The following is a 19,475-nucleotide window of genomic DNA, read 5'->3' as shown; positions in this document are numbered from 1 at the left end:
TATTACTTTTAATATATAAAAAAAGGGAAATGAATTTGTTAGACCCTCCCACACCTATATGTATAGGAACCAAAATGTTAAATTTGACACATCTAAAAACAAAAAAATCAAATCTCACCCTCATGTGATAACTTTGCTAGAGATTTGTACCAAATTTAATGGTGATCCTTTGAAATTCTACACACATGTATGTAGAAAGATCTCATAAGATCATTACTCATAAAAAAAAGCTTTGTGAATGAAATTTAACTCAATATAACAAAGACCCCCACTTTTTGGATTGCCATAGACTTTTCTTTTCAAGTTTATGAAAATGCTGAATTGGTGATTCTAAACTCAATCCCACATTTCAGATTAAGTGTAAGGCATATGCTCTCAAGGGTACACACTATACCAGCTCTTACTTAAATTCATAAGGAAACAAGTACCAGTGTTATCACGACCAAATTCACTACCAAACCTATAAGGTTATAAGGGGTTCGGTTCAATCAAAATCAGTCCAGCAATTAATCCAACAGTTAATCCAATTGAACTGCAATTTAGAGTTGGATTTGTATACAAAGAGATCATTTACCTTTTGATCATGAAAGTCACAATCATTCTTGTACCTTCAATTTCAAAATGGGTGGACAGTTCCAAAAAAAAAATCTCAAACTTCATGACTCACCCAAACCTATCCAATATGACATCTAATAAGTGAGTATAATTGTAACTTCCATGTACAAAAGATAAATAGTCTCTAAACAATCCTTTTAGAAATAAAGTTTTTTTAAAATAAAAATCATAATTTAAAACTTAAAATATATTAAAATTGCCAATCATCATTTAGCTAATCAATACGGTTAAAACCTGACCGGTCTGAATTGGCCCAAACTAGTTAAAAACTAGTTTTGACAACTTTTTCACTAAACCCAATTTCCACCTTGAACCAAACTAGCCAAAGTACTAGTTGGCAATCAAACCAATCAGATCAACAGTCCGGTCCAATCTTTATAATTGTGGCCAATATTACATTTTACAATACAATATGCACACACACTCATTGACTCTCTCTCTCTCTCTCTCTCTCTCTCTCTCTCTCTCTCTATCTCTCACAGGTGGGTTGCGCATGTCCATCCCTGTCAAACCACAAGCATTGTACTTAAAAAGTCCAACTGGTTTGGACTTAAATACAGAACCAATAGGTCTAAAATCCAATTTGAGTCACCCGTCCTTCAATTCACAAAAATTAAAAAGTGAAACACTTCAGCAGGATACTTGATGGAAATTAATACTGATATATACTAATTTTCTTTTCTATGAAAAAATACTTATTATGTTTTCCCCCTGGTATCAAGTCAATTGGTAGCAATGCATGTAAAGGTGGAGGGTTCCGAATAGACAATCCCCGGATCATTAACTTCCCGAGAATTTCTGTGAAAACTATTGCCCTGGCCAACTCAGGAACTGCCTGAGTTCGACCCAGCCGAGCAGGGGCTTTATTTTAATTTTTAAACACTGGAGGGGTGGAAAAAGGAGGGACAATGCACAACATTGGTTCTTTTTTGTTTCCCATTTTCCTCAATACTCATTTATTTTCCTATACAAAAAATCAAAACAATCATAATAATATCATGTAAGAGAAGACTATACATGATTTTCTTCTTCTTTTTTCCCCTTGAAAAAAAAAATTAGGTAAGCGTGGACAAGGCTAGGGCCCAAAACCAGCACAAAGAAAACCTAAAACCACGAACACCAAAAGCGAAACCGCTCAATCTACATGATGGTTTCAATGATTAAAACATATAAATATGAGGACCAAAAGAAACCCATTTTGAACAAAATAAAATAAAATAATTCAAAAGAAAAAAGAGAGACAAAAAGTGAAGAAACAAAGAGAAAACCCACTCACAATGATTTACAAACTTCCAACTTTGCTAGGTGTGGCTTTAGGCTTTGATTTGGCAAAGTCAACCAGGTCCCCGAATAGCTTATCTTCAGGCTTGGCTGGTTTATTCATAGGCTGCTGGTTCAAGTAAGAAGAGGTGCTCATCTGGTAGGGGCTCATATTGTACCTTTCATCTTGAAGAGAGAGACCATATGTTCTTTGAGTTAGCTCTTGAGGGGTAATAAAAGAGTAAGCCGGTCTTCCTTGTTCAAGGAATTGGGCCTCGAATCTCTGGCCATATGGGAAACCAGTTGGTTGATTGTTTGGGAAACCGGTCTGTTGGCTGTTTGGGAAACCAGTTGGTTGATTGTTTGGGAAGCCAGTCTGTTGGTTGTTTGGGAAACCGGTCGGTTGGTTATTTTGCGTTGGCTGAACCTCCCATGGTGGTGGTGGCAGGCCCCCGGGACTTTGTTGACTTAATCCTGTGAAAAACAAATATATATATACATATTAGATATAATAAGATTTGTGAATTCACTTTTCATGAAATATTTAAATTGCTATTTTCTTCATTTTTTAAGAACGATAAAAGAGAGGGTCATTGAAACATAAATATATATGAACACCCATTCTATTATGCACACCCCAAATCTTGTCGAATTCAAGGTTTCCCCACGAACGGAGGATACTCTGTTAATGCGAAAAGCAAAACAGTTTAATATCTTATCATACGTGAGGTCCCATTTACAAGGTAGTCAAAAAATTTAGAATGATCAGATTCCTGCAAGGTATTTCACTTTCATGAAAGAGATTAAGAGAATAAAGAGGGTTGCTGAAATTTATGAGAACCAGTACAACAAATCTTGTCCAATTCAAGGTAACCCTATTAAAGAAAGATTAATTCTGCTTACCACAAGGAAAGCCCTCCAACGGATCATGGCAACTACTACAGCCGTGACGGCACCTCCAAAACCGTTTTAAGAGGATTTTTTACACTTTTCCTATTTTTTTTAATAGATCTTTGAATCACCTTAGAAAAAAGAAACAAAAAAGCTCTTAAAACTGTAGGTCTTATCATCGAATAGGACGGACAGACCAGAGTTGTAGTTAAATCTGGAGCCACAGTCCAACAAATTAATGGTGTTTTGGAGCCCGGCTAATGCTGTAGAATTTGACCATGCATGCCCAAAAAATTATTCCAACCATGAAAGACAAGACAGTTGACTATCTAACTTAAGGCCCCCTTTTCAAGATAGTCTTAACTCCAAAAAGTGTGCTCCTAATTTCCAAAGGTACCTATCTTCAAGGCAATAATAATATGTTTCTCATTCTGTAAAAAGCTAACCAGCGTACAGGTCATTTCTCCATAATCAATTACAACCCTTACCCTATATACATACATATGAATATATATATATATATATATATGAAAAACACTACAAAACGCCTATAGGTGAAGTTCTACCGTACTTCACCTACGGTTTTATCACCGTTCAGAGTTTATCACACGGTCACAAATATCTGATAGTGTTTGAATTTTAATCGTTTTTTTCATATCATAATAATCTGAAATTTTGTAGGTGTGTGCACTTTAGTGAGATGCACATGAATAAAATATAAAATAAATAATTTGAATGATAAAAATTATGCAAAATACCCCTATAAAGTTTCAGGGGTAATTTGTCATTTTATTTTATGCGTAATATTTTTTTAATATTTTATTTTGGTATGACTTGGTCATATGTGTATAGGCCCCGAATTTTAGATAAATTTGATTAATACAATAATTATAAAAATTTAAATACTACTGGACAACTGTGACCATGTGATGAACTTTGGACGGTGATGAGGTATAGGTGAAGCACTATAGAACTTCACCTATAAGAGTTCTGTACATGCTTCTTATATATATATATATATATATATATATATATATATATATATATATATATATATATATATATATATATATATATAAGAAAAACAAGATTGAAAATTTAAACCTTGTAAAACTTAAAAAATAGTGCACATCAAGCAGATTCATAGACACTTGAAAATCTTGAAAATAAACGATCCAAATAATTGTTACAAGATGCTACTGAAAATGATCAATTGGAAAGTTTTCCAACTTCATAATACTCTTTCGGAACCCTAATTATGAAATTTAACATTTCAAAAAATGGTGTGCATCACGCATATTTATAGACACTTGAAAATCTTGAAAAAAAACGATCCAAATAATTGTTACAAGATGTGCCTGAAATTCTTTCATTTCATTATATCGAAACATCTCGATGTCGAGATGATCAATTGGAAGGTTTTCCAACTTCAAAATACTCTTTTGTACTGGATTTTTGAGGTGCACCTTACTTCTTTGTAAGGTGACAACCTTATATAAACTTTTTCCATATATATATATATATATATATATATATATATATATATATATATATGTTCTTTTCCAAGATTTTCACAGGGTTTATTGAAATTTTGAAACTTCCTAACAAATTATCTCACAACAAAAATCCCAAGAAGACAAGATTCAGGGGTGTGGGTGTTTATGGGGGGAGGGGGGGGCGGGGGTGAGGAGAGAGAGAGATTACCATAGACATGAGCCTGCGGCTGCGCATTCCAAGCAGGATTGGTGTGATTCATAACTGCACCTTGCGCATAACCGACCTGCTCATACTGGGGTACCATGGTTACCTGACCACTTCCATTTGGATAAAGTAGTGGTTGGGGCTGGGCTTGTTGAGTTATTGGACCACTTCCATTGGGATAAAGTAGCGGTTGAGGCTGGGCTTGTTGGCTTATGGGGCCATTTCCATTTGGGTAAAGTAGCGGTTGAGGTTCGGGCTGGGATTGTTGTTGAAACTGAGGGGTCGAAGGAAAAGCTTCTTGCGGTGCTTGAAAAACAGACTGGTCATTGAAAGCATTAGGAATAGAGGGCATTGAGTTCTGGGAATACGGATCTGAAAGAGCTAGAACAAGTTGCTGCTGAGAAGAGGAAGCAACAGGTGTTGAGGGGCCTGTAAAGGTTTCATTAATTGGAACCAGTGCTGATGATGGCAGAGGATTTTGGGTGGTGGTGGGGGAATTGTAGTTTTCACCACTTAGAAGGTCCATGTTCAGATCAACTCTTGCAGGAGGGGCGGTAGCCTGTGGTGCTGATGGAGGGGGAAGTAGTAATTGCTGAAGGGGCAGCTGACTCCCTGCATTCATACTTGAAGAGGACCTGCATGAGAGCAGATAAGAATATCAGTTTCTGTCTCTCTCTCTCTCTCTCTCTCTCTCTCTCTCTCTCACACACACACACACACTTCGTAACTCAAGTTCCCCATAGTTTTACAGAATGGCAAGGATACTATACAAGCAAGGACCACATATAAATTTTGTTAGAAAACATAACTTTGGTGGTGGAAACGTTACGATGGCTTGAAAATCCATGTCCAACCCTGATTATGAAATTTCAAATTCTTAATATGGTGAAGATCAATGCTCGAAAAGTCAACATGGGCCGACTACTCGGCCCATGTCCCAACTGAGTACTGTAGCAGTTAAAAACTATTATAAATAAATAAAAAATACAAAAATCCCAAAAAAATAGGAAAGATATATTCAAAATAAAATTTAACAAAACACAACTAATTGTGATTAAAAAAGTAGCGAAAAATAGATTTAAAAAAATGAGTTTGTGACTGGGGATATTTTCAAAATTTTCCAAAAAAGATGGGAAAATACTTTCCAATCTTTGCCAAAATGATAGAAAACACAAATAAACATGTTACAAAAATATCTCTTATCTTTTTGGATTCTTTTATAAATTTTTTAACTTTTTTTTTTAAGATCCCTGAGTTGGAACTCCAACTTGGGACAACTTGGGCTTGGCAAGAGCCCCAGCGCGAGTAACTCAGCCGAGTCGAGACAACTTGGCCAACTTTTCGAACACTGGTGCAGATCGAGCAGATCCATAAACACTTGAAAATCTTGAAAATAGAGTCCAGATAATTTATTGTAAGATGCACTATATCCATACATTTCAAAGCCAAGACGATCACTTGGAAGGTTTTCCAACTTTGCCATACTCTTTTCTACATGATTTTTGAGGTCCGCCTTACTTCAATAATTCATGGTTGCTAACTTCAATAAACTTTTTCCTTTTACATAAAGGCAAAAGTACGCACCATTGGGATCATATCCTATTGCTCATGGGTCCCACTCTCTCTCCATCATCATTCAAATCTCAAAGGATGGTGATGGCCCAAAGGACTATGGTTTTCCATAGTCCATTGGGTAATAATATAGTTTCTATCAGGTTAACTCGGGAGTTGCTTGAGGAAACATGAATTACCTACGCCCATCCTGGACTCCATTTGAAGTAGAAGGATCATCAACATCTAGGAGTGCCTTAGGAGCAGAAGCAGGAGCAGGAGACTTTGGTTTCTCTTGACGAGGAGCAGTTCCTGAAGCGATGGCATCATGCTTATTCAGTAGGCGCTGCAAGTCATCATTCAATGCCAGACCTTGACATAGCAGCTCCTCATCTCTATGAAACATTTAAAAAAGGCATTAAATTCCCACACTGCGAACTTAAATAAAGGAACAGTAACAAGTTAAAAAATAGAAACAGAAAAAACATGGTTTTCTTTCAGAAAAGTATACTAAACTTCAATGGAGTATAGTATACCAAAATCTCACTGTCTCATATTGATGAAGAAATGCGATATAAACTGTTATAAGGTGAACATCTCTTAATAAGCCCCAACGGAGTTAAATTTCCAAAGTATCTATCATCAGGAGCAGACATTGTGTGCCTCTTTACTATACAATATCTACACTGCATTGAATCATAATATACTTTCCCTTTTTCAGTAAGTATTCGACAATATGATTTTGAGGTTCTACAGCAATAACTGTGGCAATGTGTAATCGTGCTTAATGGAAGTTGAAGTGCTTTTCTAACAATTCTAATGGCTTATAAAAAGTATCATCCCCAACAAAAGTCAAAAGTTCTACTCATAATTGTACCTGACTTGCAAATCCACTACTAACTAGATTTCGTAAAATATTGTCTTAATATTACAATGGACTAGCGAAATTAACATTCCTGAAGAATTTGAATAACTTTCTAATAAGTGCAATAGACTTGAAAATTAATCACTCTCAACAGAAGTGGAAAGTTTTCCTAAAAATAAAAATGAAGCCGGGAAATGAAGTGGTAAAAGTCTTACGAAGTGGTGTTCACAAGCTGTAGCACCCTTAGCTTGTAAGAACGACATTGTTCGACAAGGTCTACAATCACCTCCTGTTTCAGCCCCTGAAAGTAAGAAATTTGACAATCAAACACTCACAAGATACAACTGGTATGGACTCAATGAACCAATCGAAACAAAATATTTACAAAATGTGAACAGCCAGAGGCACATGTAAATATCCTTAAACTCATGTTTCAGAAAGTATATTATCAAATGGACTATAGTTTTCCATGATCCATCGAGTTCATCACCATCCGGTGAATTGATCAATGCAACCCACCATTCGGTCCATATTATGTTATGGTGGATCACACTCTTTTCAGTATCCATTTCATTGGACAATAATAACCCCAATGGTTTATTTGCATCTTTTCGATAATTAATCAGCCTACATGGTACTTCCCCTGCATGATTTCCGAAGGTAGTTTGTAATTTTATCTTCTCTGCCCGTTAGTTTGCAATATCATCTTCTCTGCATATTTAGAGTTTTAAAGGGAGTTGCCCTAAAGTAGTCTCTTATTATCATAAAAAGGAAGTTTACCTCCTTGTTGCCTGGATCTAAAGCATTTAGCATCTCAGCGAGGACATCCATTATATCACGGGCATTTTGAATCTCCGTCAAACTGAAAAAATGTATATTACTTCAGCAAACTGGATAGGCACAAGTAAATGCAGTGTTTCTACAGCTAGAAGAATCCAAGCTTTCACATAAACAGGAAAATAGTATTTCATATAGCATGTATAAACTATTTGAGCTCATGAATAAACCGTTATGTTCTTTATGAAATGCTAAAAAGCATTTAGTTGAAGTATGGTAAGGCACGCAGATCACCAGCCACACCTTTTCGTTGATGTATCTAAGCACCAAAATTAACTAGAGGCACATAAGCAAATACAACTAGCATTATTCCAGGATGATGATTGAAGTCCAAAAAAATTCTCCAAAATAAAACAAAGTCAAGAGTTATCCCCACTGAAACGGAAAGTTAGAAACAGGAAGAAAGGCAATCATATACAATCAAGTAATATACTACATTTCTTGCAGCCTACAAAAAGGATTTTTTTTGGAATGCACTCCAGATTCAACCATGTACCGAAGAAAATATATGTGACATCATCACACCTCAAAGTTGGAAGATCTGAAGCCACAGACGGTTCAGGTACATCCCGTCTGTAATCTGGACTGCTTGATTGAGGGTAGTTTGTGAGAGGTTGTGTCTGAGGCGGCGTAAATATTGGGGCAGTGCGCTCAGTTCGTTGAGGAAACGCTGCTCCAGCACGCTGTTGAAAGAAAAAAAAATTACACCATAGAATTTCAATAAAAAAGAAATACAACATCAGAGTTCAATTTTAAGAAACTGCATTGGAATTACCCCAAAGGTAGGTAAAGAATGCCTTAACAAAAAATAATTTACATCATAAGAATTTAAAATAAAAAAAGTGCACTATAAGAACTTCAATAAGAAATCACACTGGAATAATTCATAACAACAAAGATATGTGACTAATCAACATGCATAAACAGATACAGCAAAAAAACAGATTAGAAGTAGATCTTTTCACATTTATGAAGCCCATATGAACGGAATCAGTCTCAACTTACAAATATGTTTAGACAGCATGTGGAACGATTTATGAGCGTTCATCAAGTGTTTGAGAATATCTTCACACAATAAAAATTCTCGAGCCATAAATCATTTACCATTTCTTTGTTAAGAACATATTATGCCAGGAAATAAATAAAAACAGAACATTGGTCATGATATGGGGAAATGCTCCAGCCAACCACTTTCTCGTTTTTCAAGGGTAAATTAATCTGGACATCTCAAACCAATATAATTAAATAAATAGACATGCAGGCATGTGTGTAAGCTCACACACATACACAGGATAAAGATTCTACGAGCTAACAGGCCTATGAAACAGTATAGAATGGACGGCCCATATTGAACGACAGTAGGCGATATGGACAGCCTATGTTCACTGAAAATGGAGGACAAGTTTTGGCCTAAATTTTTGGCGTATCCATATTTATATTTTTATTTGTAAGGCTTAGATGAGGCCTACATGTTTACAAAGTTTTGGGTCCATCGGGCTCCTACTTTTTTTTTTTTCTTTTTTTTTGAGTAAATATCGGGCTCCTACTATTTTCATAAAAAAATTGACACACAACACTGCCATCTCACTTTGGTGAGCTTATATCAAGGTCACTAAGACTAGGCCAGACTAAGAACTGCCAAACTTGTGCCCCCTTTGATTTGTCCAAGCCCCATGAACCGGTATGTCCATTGAATCAACATCAAACCAGAGATTATCCAGTTTGATGCCTAGACAGGCTGATTCAACTGCTCCAAATCGAATCGGCTGCTCCTGATGCGAACAACAAAATCTGCAAAATTTCCTCGTGTCTCCACAATCTAGACCATTTTTGTCCCTTACAAATTGATGAGGGGCAGGCATTACAGTAAATACCGCCATTTGCGTGAGTTTGGGGTTTAAAACAACTTTTTGGAGATATATATATATATAGAGAGAGAGAGAGAGAGAAAGCAATTATGGCGATTTTTGCTCTTTCTCACTCTTTATAACTGAAAAACCCTAATTTTGAGTGATCTTCCAGTGACTTTCTGAGATTAATCCAGGCACTAAATCCAAAGTTTCCAACCTCGAAGTAAGTCCATATGATTTATTCTTTGATTTCTTTCTTTTAGATTTTAAAAAAATTATCAAATTAAAAAAGCTCTTTTTTTTTTTTTTTTTTAAAACCATTGCAATCGGTTGTTTCTTGCATTCATTCTAGGGTTTTTCTAGATTTAATTGTTAAATGATATATGTATTTTCTTTTTTGAAAATTTTGCGCATTTTTTATATGTACATGTTTGTTTCAATTACCTGCTTATTTTATTTTTTGGTTCTTTAATACTTCAACAGAAATATGGAGAGCGTTCATATATGGAGATTGTTCCCTAGTTAAAACTTTGTGCAACTTCTTTATAAGAATATTTGATTTTTTATCTATTTTTTGGTTATTTAATTATCTATGCATATAATGAACATAGTGAACAGTGGAACTGTTTTTTTTTTTTTTTTTTTTTTTTTTAAGAAAAGCACCTTGGAACTATTCGTATTTAAGAGTTCGTTTTTTTTTCTTTTTGTATTTTCAGCTTTGTTTATATTGATATTGATATATTGATATATTGATATTGATATGAAATAAGATTTTTTTCCTTTTGTTCAATTATTCAAAACTTCAAATACTTCATAGATCATATTAATTCTCCATTCAATATTTTTAAAGAAAAGCATGGGTTTTTTTTAATGATATATTTCCCATTCTGTACTTGTGTAGGGTTTTGTAAAATATAGGGTTCTCTTTTTAGACTTAGAGTCAAATTGAAAGTTTGCCCTATGCAATTTCCAATGGGTTTGTGTTTGTGTGCCTTCTTTTGATGTAGGGCTATGACCATGTGATTCTTGTGAAGCGTGTCAGTGGTAGTTTGGGTCTTTAGGATTAAGATTGGTGGTTTGTGCAGATTAGTGGTTTGAGTATGGAACTTAGGTGGTTGAATTAGGAACCCCAAAGGTCTTCAATTGAGTCAAAATAAAGCAAGACAAGACCTGGCATGGGGGCATGTCAATAAGGTACAGAGTGGACACAAGTTTGAAAATTACGAAGTTACTATAGGTAAAAAAATAAAGGGAAGGGGCAACACAGGATTAAGGAGCATTTGGGTTACAAGCAACTACGAGATGCAAAAAAACATAGAAAGTTATGAGACAGAGAAGCAAAGAAGACAAGTAATTATCGATGAACTAGGTAATCCTTAGCCTAGCCCAATGGAGACTATAGACATGGAGGAAGGAGAGGAGCCCCAGTCTAGGAGATTGACAGTAGGGAAAGAGCCTGCTAGTAGTGCAACTAACAAGCCTAGGACTAGGAGGCAAAGTGGGATAGGAGATTATTTCCCACATAGGACAACACTAGGTACCCAGTCAACCATCAAAAGTGTGTTGGCTTGGAAGAAGGCAACAGAAAGGGCACTCATGTGAGCAGGCCTGTGCATATATGACCCTATTGTCCCTTTAATGCCCTAAGCTTCTATTTTCAGCCAATGTTGGACGCAATGACATCCACAGGCGCAGGGTATAACGGCCCTTGCTACCACGATGCCACAAGTTGGTTATTAAATAAGAATGTGGAAGAGGTTAAGGAATACACAGATGCATATATGAAGAAATGGGCTAGCCACAGATGCTTCATCAAGGCTGATGGATGGATGGATATATGGGAGAGAAACGTAGTTGATTAATTTGTTAGGAAATTGTAGCAAAGGGACAATTTTCTTGAGGTCAGTGGATGCCTCCAATATTACTAAGACTGGAAAGAAATTATTTGGTTTGTTTAAGGAAATTGTTCAAGAAAGGAATCGGGCTTGGGTTAAGACGGTAGCAGCTGGGTTTTCATAGCACTGCGTCTCAAGATTCATTCCTACATAACTTTGTACAAAAAAAAAAGGGAATTGTTCAAGTGGGGCCATATCATGTGGTCTAATTTATTATTGACAATGCAGCCAATTACTCTATTGGGAACAATAGCAGCAAAGGCATGATACCACAATATTTTGGACTTCTTGTGCGGTATAATATATTGATTTGATGAGGACTTGAGGATATAAAGCAGATGTCACATGTCAAATCGGTTGTAGAAAGGCAAATGATATCAAAAATTTATCTACAACCATTCGTATGTACTCAATTGTATGAGGAAAACATTCATATGGGAGGGAGTTAGTAAGGCCAGCAATAACAAGAATGACCACTAATTTCCATAAATTATAGAGAATTTTGCAGACTAAGGATGCCTTGAGATCCATGGTTATATCAGGCGCACAGCAGGATTCTTCACGGGCTGAAGATTCGTGGGAGAAACATGGTTTTTTACCTCGATTGCCAATATAATTTGAGTTACAAAGCCCTTAGTGAAGGTATTGAGGATCGTTGATAGCAATTCTAGGCATGTCCTGGGGTATATCAATGAGGTAATGGATAGGGCCAAGGAGGTGATAGTTACAACTTTAAAGCCCAATAAGTCCCAATATAAGCAGTACTTGAAAAAAATATATAGAGATGAGGCAGCCGCATAGCCCATTTATTTGCTCAAACTAAATTTCTTCTTCAATAGAGCCTCAAATCATCTTTAGGTTTCGAAGGGTATACCATGATAGAAATGTTATACCTTGACAGAAATATGCAAGTCAAGATTGGGAAGGAGATGATCTCATATGAGAAGGGCCAATGAGATTCTGAGCGACTGAAGGCAGTTAACATGCATGAAGAAATCTTTCCAATTAATTCAATTTATTAATTTATTCTTTTCCCTCTTAAAGTGCAATACAATTTAAAACTATAATGTCCCACTCTAATGTTGTTTTTTCAGATCATCTCTTGTATTCAATTACCAGTTTCAACTGAATGATGATGGCAAATGGGTGGGGATTCTCCTAACCTTCAAAGACTCACTATTTGTATCTTCACCCAAACTAGCAATGCAAGTGGATGCGAGAGGAACTCGAGCATTTTCCAATGCATCCACAAGGAAAAGCAAAATAGGTTGGAACACACTTGAAGGCATTGAACTTGAAGAGCAATTGTATAACTGAATGGCAATGGAACCGCCAAAAGCTTTAAGTTTTATACTTACTTTCTTTTTGACATTTTCTTTTTTTAATGGAACATGATCACTCTTACAAGTTTTATACTTTATGTTTCAAGGTTTATGCACGTTATTTGGTTTCGAAAGTCTACATTAATAAGTAGAACTCCTAGGCTCCCATGGCATATGATTCATTAGTGACTAATAAGATTGTATTTTATAATTCTATAACTTAGTAATATTAATATATGATCTTTCTTTCTCGTAGGTGGTGGGGAGGTCAATAGAAAGGAATGCAATGATGATGAGGAAAGAGGAGATGAAAATGAGGAAAGAGGAGATGAAAATGAAGATGAAGGATGATGAAGATGGCCAATGACATATGAGACTTGGATTTATTTCGTTTATCATTTCTGTATTGTATATCATATATAATCAGTTACATTATGTAAAAAACGAGCAATCTACCTGCTGGATTCTTGGGTATGGACAAATGGAGCTGTGTTGTGGTCTTGTGGACTGCTTTCTGATACCTTCCTTTCTTTTTATGAACTGGTCTTTTTTTACTTTCATGATCATAAATTCATGGTTCATGACTTGATAACTTTTGGCCTTCAAATTCATTGTTATTGCCTAATGAGAAGTGTAATTTTTTACTTTTCTGATGTTTCTATTTTTAAGTTTTTTCCTTATTTTTCATATTTTTATTTCTTATTTTTATTTTTTGGCCAGGCTAACCTGTGAAACAGCCCAGTCTGACCAGCCCAATTGGACTGGTACCCCACTGTTTCGACCCCCAATACAATCTTAATAACATCGATATACACATACATACATATATAGAGGGTGCGATTTGTATAAGGTACCAACCTCAAACAATCAAAATCAGGCGTCCCTTCAAATCGTGCCAAAAGATATAGTTCTGGTGCTTGAAACTCTCAACAGGCATTTCTATGAAAACTTGGAAATCTTGAAAATGGAGGGTCAAGATTGATCACCTTTTTTTTTCACATCCATACATCACGAGGTCAAGATGACTAATTTTTTAGGTTTGAGGATCTTTTAGCGCCAGAACAACATTTTCCAGTGGGTTTTTTAGGTGCGCAATATTTTAATGGTATAAGATTGACACCTTATATAAATTTTTTCCATTTTCGCAAAATATAGACTCGGATATCAAATTTTTAATAAGAAATGACTTCTATATAAATGATGAGTGTTACTGAGATGAAGATGTTGAGATGGATGAGTAAGAAAGGACATAATTCAAAATGAAAGCAAGGGAACTTAGGAGTGACTCCAATAGGCGATAAAATGATGGAAATTAAACTTAGGCGGGCCATGTGCAACGTAGACCTAATACAACACTGGTTAGGAGGGGGCATTTGGTTCAAGTGTAAGGGAGGCCCCAAAAGGACATAGATGAAAGCAGTGAGAAAATATATGGTGACTTATAATCTGACTGAGGGTATGGACCTTGATATAGCAAAACGGCGGAACAAGATTCGCGTAGCCGACCCCAAATAGTTGGGATAAGGCTCTGATGATGATGATGATGATGATAATGATGGCGATCATAAACAATTCCATACAAATGAACATCAATAAAGTACATTCTTTAGTGATGAGTCTATTAGACACGAATTAGCATACTACCAATAGCTTTCCCTGCATATTGCTCTGTTTTTATAGGATGCTCATACTACATAATGCTGTTCGTGTCACATAAAATGCTTCGCTTAATACAAATAACCCATTTAATAGTGGAATCAATGCGAGTGTGAAATAACCACAAATCTCACAATGGTGAATTTGTCCCATAATGCAAACAAAAAGAGGGTAGTCGCAATCCCATTCCCCAGGTGAGTACCTTGTTGATGAAACTTTTTATAACAAAATGCTTTTAAGGTAGAAGACATATCGAGCTTACCAATAATTCCTGGTATGCAGCATAGTATTGTGGATATCTAGCCCTTGGCCCGCCAAAAGCTTCTTGCCATGTGTCTATAAGGGTCAATATCTTTTCCTTGACATGCATATCAGGCTGCAAAGAAATAGAGAAATTAAAGAAAACATTGTATGAAGAAAGAGGAGTGTGAAGAAGATGTTAGAGCCAAAATAAAATCAGCATTAATAGCCTGGCAAGCAATTTTGTGACCTTTTTCTTGACTATCTTCACCATCTCATGGAGTAGGTCTTTCTCTGCAACTTGCATATGAACAATGTCTCCACAATTCTTTATCAATGTCTCCAACAACTGAAATGCATTAAAGAGGTCACTGCTTATAAGCACATTTCAGGGGAGATGAAATGAACTGATTACCATCATGATATCACATCAGACATAAACATAGATAACACAACAAAACACTCCAATTATTATTTTGTAGTTAAAATTTTATGACTAGCAAATATCATTTTGGTAGAGCTAGCCTAAATCGATGAATAACATATATGATTTCAATTAATTAAAGGTACCTAAAGGAGTTGAGGCAACCGCTATGCTCGTGCTTTAAGTTGTTTTGAATTCTAAGAGTGAATTTCAGTGATCCATCAAAACAATCAATTCCAATTGCTGGAATTGAAGTTTTTTTTTTCATAATATTAACTCAATTTTTATTTATGAATATTAGATGGAATTATAATTAGGCTGCATTTCCCTAAATAATCAGGGAAGAAAACCAGCAGTGATTCCTAACTGCTGCTTGAAATGCTAGATTTCATAATAAAAACTTGAACCTCATAAATATTATAAGCTCCAAAGGAACTCTAGTAGACAAATTTTGGCATAAAAGAGCATTAGAGGAGATCTACCTGTAGTGTACAAAAGCAAAGAAAGCCATGAAAGCACCATATAAAAAGTCAAGCAACATACCGTGAGAGCAAGCAGTTGAACCTTTGGATTTTTACTTCCCATGCGCTTTTTGATTCCTCTGACAACATCTTTCGCTTGCCTGTTGAGCAAAACACAAAAATATTAGGGAAACACAGGCACCAAATGCCCCATTAAGCAGCATAAGCACCTTTATAGCCCCACAAGGGTAGATAGAAAACAGAGTTCACAATGCATCACAATCGAAAGTATTCTTGCTGATTGGAACTGAAGAGAGATGCCACCCATGTTAGAACAACAATAGGATCTTCCATTTGCCTTCCATAGGATACTGATAAATGTCAAGTATTTATTCACATCAGCTAGACAAAGACCTTTTGGGTAAACCTGCCCTGTGAATTTAACCACATTTACGGTATTTTTCACATATGAGACAATCAACTCGATGAAACATATACAGTTTTTCAAAAGTAACCCAAATTACAAACCAAAGTAATAGTAATGAACTCCCTTTGAAAAAATACTGCAGAATTTACACCAATATACAACCAACAAGGTAGTAAGGCTGTATAACTACAAAGTACTAACTACTGAGTAGAAATTCAGATTAATGCCTTCTAATACCCAATTACTCAAAATTGGAATCTGTTTGTCCACGGAGTTCTGAGATGAGCATCAATTGCAAGCAAAAAGCAAGACAAGTCAGGACCTTTTTGCCAGTGAGTGAGTTCCCAGCTTTGAGTCTCATTACCATTGCACGCAAAGGTGAATCAAGCTCCAAGCTTCGAGTCTTTCAACCCACCACACCCATATATGAATTCCTGGGCTATTTCCAAACTTAGACCAGCAAAAATTTTAATTACACGATACCTGATAACACAAGATTTAATCATTTCACACACGCATACAGCAATAGGCTGATTCTTATCATTTCTAGGAGACTTCGCTGGCAATCTAACCCCGTATATCACAACTCTGGAAGAACCAGATTTCACAGTATTCAAACAAACACGAATACACCAGAATCCCCAAAAGGGTGCTTTTTCTTTCTTTTCCCAGGAAAAATATGGATTAGGCAAAGTATTATAATTCCTACTGGCACAAAGACAAGAAAAAAAAAAGATATATATATATATATGTCAAGAAACTCTCTGAAGATAGTCTAGTCATGTGGATGTTTACAAAAATTTACTTAGATCTTAAGTGAGTTAAGCAATCAAACAATGATTACTTTTCCTCCTTTTTTTTTTTCTCTTCTAGTCTTTCTAATTCTAAACTCCATCAAATTTCGTGCTTTATAAACCTTTTTTTTTGTACAGTTTTTTTTTTTTTTTTTTTTTTTTTCAATTATTTGGCATGCACATCGGTGGGAAACCATCAATAAGTATGGTTCAGTTTAATAGGGGATAGTACTCTGAACTCGTAATCCCGAAATAACAAAGGGAAAAAAAACAAAAAAACCTAGAGTTTAAATACTCCTCTAAAATACATCATTCATCATAACTCCGGAAAAATAAACCATCAATATCAAAAATAGATCTTTTAGAACTTTCCACATAGAGACTAGATCATCTAATTCATAAACTTAGAAAAAAGGAAACAAACAAACAAGTAAATAGCAATACCAACAAAATACCATTTAATTCTAAACCCAATAAAAACGATTACAGATAAAACCAAACACACGAGAAATTAAACAAAAGGGTTGAAATTAAGGACCAAAAAATCACAAAAATAAAAAAAAAGCAAACCGAATATGGAAATCGACATACCCAGGATCATGATTGAGAATATCACAGATCTCTATGTTCATGGCCCAATCCGGCCCTATCAGCATATCACTGGTCGCCCTCTCGACAAGAGAATTCACCATCTTTAACCGATCCTTCTAAGCCCTAATTCTCCACAAAAAGATCACCAAGAAACTGTAGAACCACAAAATCTCAGGCAAAAAAGCACTGGTACCCACAATCGCCCTAAAAACCCCTCGTAACCAGCGATCAGTCAAATTCCCCAAAGAACAGCTCGATGATCCCCGGAAAGATCCCGGAAAACCTTTCCGGTGCCGGAAATTCGCCTGAATAATCAGAATCCAAACCCTAAAGCCAGAAATTTCATTACGTTAAAAAGGTTAGACTCTGGAGAGAGAGACGATGGCTTCGACGAGCAGAAAGAGATGAGGATAGAGAGAGATGGAGAGAGAATTTCATACTGGCCCGAGGCTTCGTTGGACCAATGAGCACAAGACGCGTGTCCGATTCTCTTCAATGACGAGTCTTTCTTCGACTCGGCCTCGCATCTTCCTAGTTGCAGGTGGGTTCTACTTTGATTGTTTAGAGCCTCGGCTCTATACAAACCGCACCCATTTTTTTCTTTTTCTTTTTCTTTCTTTTTTTCTAAAAAAAAAAAGCCCATGGTTTCTTAAAAATTAGGAAAAAGGTTATGAGCGGTTGATTCCTGTGTATCAGGGGGATACAGTATTCTTATTCTTTGTACGTGTCAATATGTCAACGATGTTATTTTAGAGAAATTTGATAATATCTTAAATATTTTATATTTCAAGAAGAGGTTCTAGATACGTATCATGTATTTTAATTTTATTATTTTTTATATAAATCGGATTTGGACTAATTTTATTGTTTTTTATATAAATCGATTAGCTTTTTCAAACTTTTCATTATCATAGACTTGGATATATACATAATCTCTTCATAATTGTTCATGTATACTTTTCTTATATATTCTTTGATACTTTTTCCTTTGGGTAATTCAGTGGGAAAACAGACGCAACCTATTTTTCCAAATAGGTTAAGAATTAGCTTTTTGAAGGTGTTAGTGGGGTGGTGTTAATGGTGGGAATGAAAACCACTACGTAGTGACTATAGTATAGGGTGCTACCACCACAACCTTAACCCTTTTCTAATATACATAATATATATTTTTATTAATAATTTTAATATATAAAAAAATAAAACTAAAATTCAAGACCCTCAAATAAATGGGATATGAGTATAAAATATGAAGTATTCTAAATATTTTTAAATTCTGCAAAATCCAATTTTTTAAAAGGATGCAGTTAGCATGCGCCCAAGCCTGCACATGTAAAAATGAAGGCTTGGCAATAAATATATTTTTTAAATATAATTTGAGTATAATTTTTAGAAAATATATAGTATTTAACATGGAGATTATGAACATGAAAAAAATAAAAAATAATAAATAATTGAAAACGATAAATAATTATTATATTAAGAAAACATTTTGACCATTAGTTACAATTGTTTTTAGATAGACCATCTATTTACATCCATCTTTAAGATGGATGCTTTATATCTTTGGACCGCATATTGTAGAAATATGATCTAACCTGCATGAAACAATAATTGTTTTTAAATTTATATTATAGATTATCTAATGTTACCTAAAATCTAATCTCTTGCTTCTTTTTTTGTGAAAGTGTGACGTATAGTAGAAAGAAAGCTTTCTATATGATCCCACCTACGTATAAATTATATATGATTTAACTTCTCAGTTGTTTGATCAGAATAGATGGCTAGGATTGTTCATCTCACTATGTCACACCAAATATTGTTTGCTTTTAAATTTTTTTGTACAATTATTTTGAGGAAAAATCTTGGCTTCCCATCTTCTTATTGGGGTTGACCTATAAAAAAAAAAAAAAGTTCCTCAATATTGCAAGAGTATTCTGGCAATTTGCCATCATAGGAAATATATTTTTATTTTTCATTATTTTTATCATGTGTCCCTATCAGATGTATGCATGCCCAAAGTTTACCGCAAAATTATTTATAAAATAAAAATTACAAATAAAACACTATAAATTGTTAGATCAAGATCTAATGCTCA

General features: G+C 35.1%; 1 protein-coding gene across 2 annotated transcripts; it reads right to left on the bottom strand.

Annotated features, from left to right (window-relative positions):
- Positions 1-803: 803 nt before the first annotated feature.
- Positions 804-17,775, bottom strand: LOC18426629 (TOM1-like protein 9). Of its 2 annotated transcripts, none has more exons than XM_011622254.3 (11): positions 17,381-17,775; positions 15,651-15,729; positions 14,934-15,032; positions 14,706-14,819; positions 8,246-8,403; positions 7,664-7,745; positions 7,099-7,184; positions 6,219-6,413; positions 4,471-5,102; positions 1,892-2,349; positions 804-1,212 (listed from the first exon to the last, which is right to left on the bottom strand). In XM_011622254.3, exons 1-10 carry the CDS (start codon positions 17,479-17,481, stop codon positions 1,898-1,900), a joined length of 1,998 nt encoding a protein of 665 aa, XP_011620556.1. In that variant the 5' UTR covers positions 17,482-17,775; the 3' UTR covers positions 804-1,212; positions 1,892-1,897. The 2 variants fall into 2 exon arrangements, with proteins under 2 accessions (XP_011620556.1, XP_011620555.1); XM_011622253.3 differs by having other exon boundaries at positions 804-1,118.
- Between the last annotated feature and the right edge of the window lie 1,700 nt (positions 17,776-19,475).

Source organism: Amborella trichopoda, chromosome 5, assembly GCF_054954075.1.
Source record: "Amborella trichopoda isolate Santa Cruz 75 chromosome 5, AtrichopodaSantaCruz75HAP2 v2.0, whole genome shotgun sequence".
NCBI classification, from domain to species: domain Eukaryota; kingdom Viridiplantae; phylum Streptophyta; class Magnoliopsida; order Amborellales; family Amborellaceae; genus Amborella; species Amborella trichopoda.
This window is presented reverse-complemented; position numbering and strand designations above follow the sequence as displayed.

What these genes read in the sequence shown, in the direction of transcription:
- LOC18426629 (XM_011622254.3), bottom strand. Translation starts at nt 17,481, where the DNA reads ATGGTGAATTCTCTTGTCGAGAGGGCGACCAGTGATATGCTGATAGGG. An exon ending in TCAGATCTTCCAACTTTGAG is followed by an intron (nt 7,746 to 8,245) that starts GTGTGATGATGT and finishes ACATTTTTTCAG; the next exon opens with TTTGACGGAGATTCAAAATG. An exon ending in GCCGCAGGCTCATGTCTATG is followed by an intron (nt 2,350 to 4,470) that starts GTAATCTCTCTC and finishes TGTTTTTCACAG; the next exon opens with GATTAAGTCAACAAAGTCCC.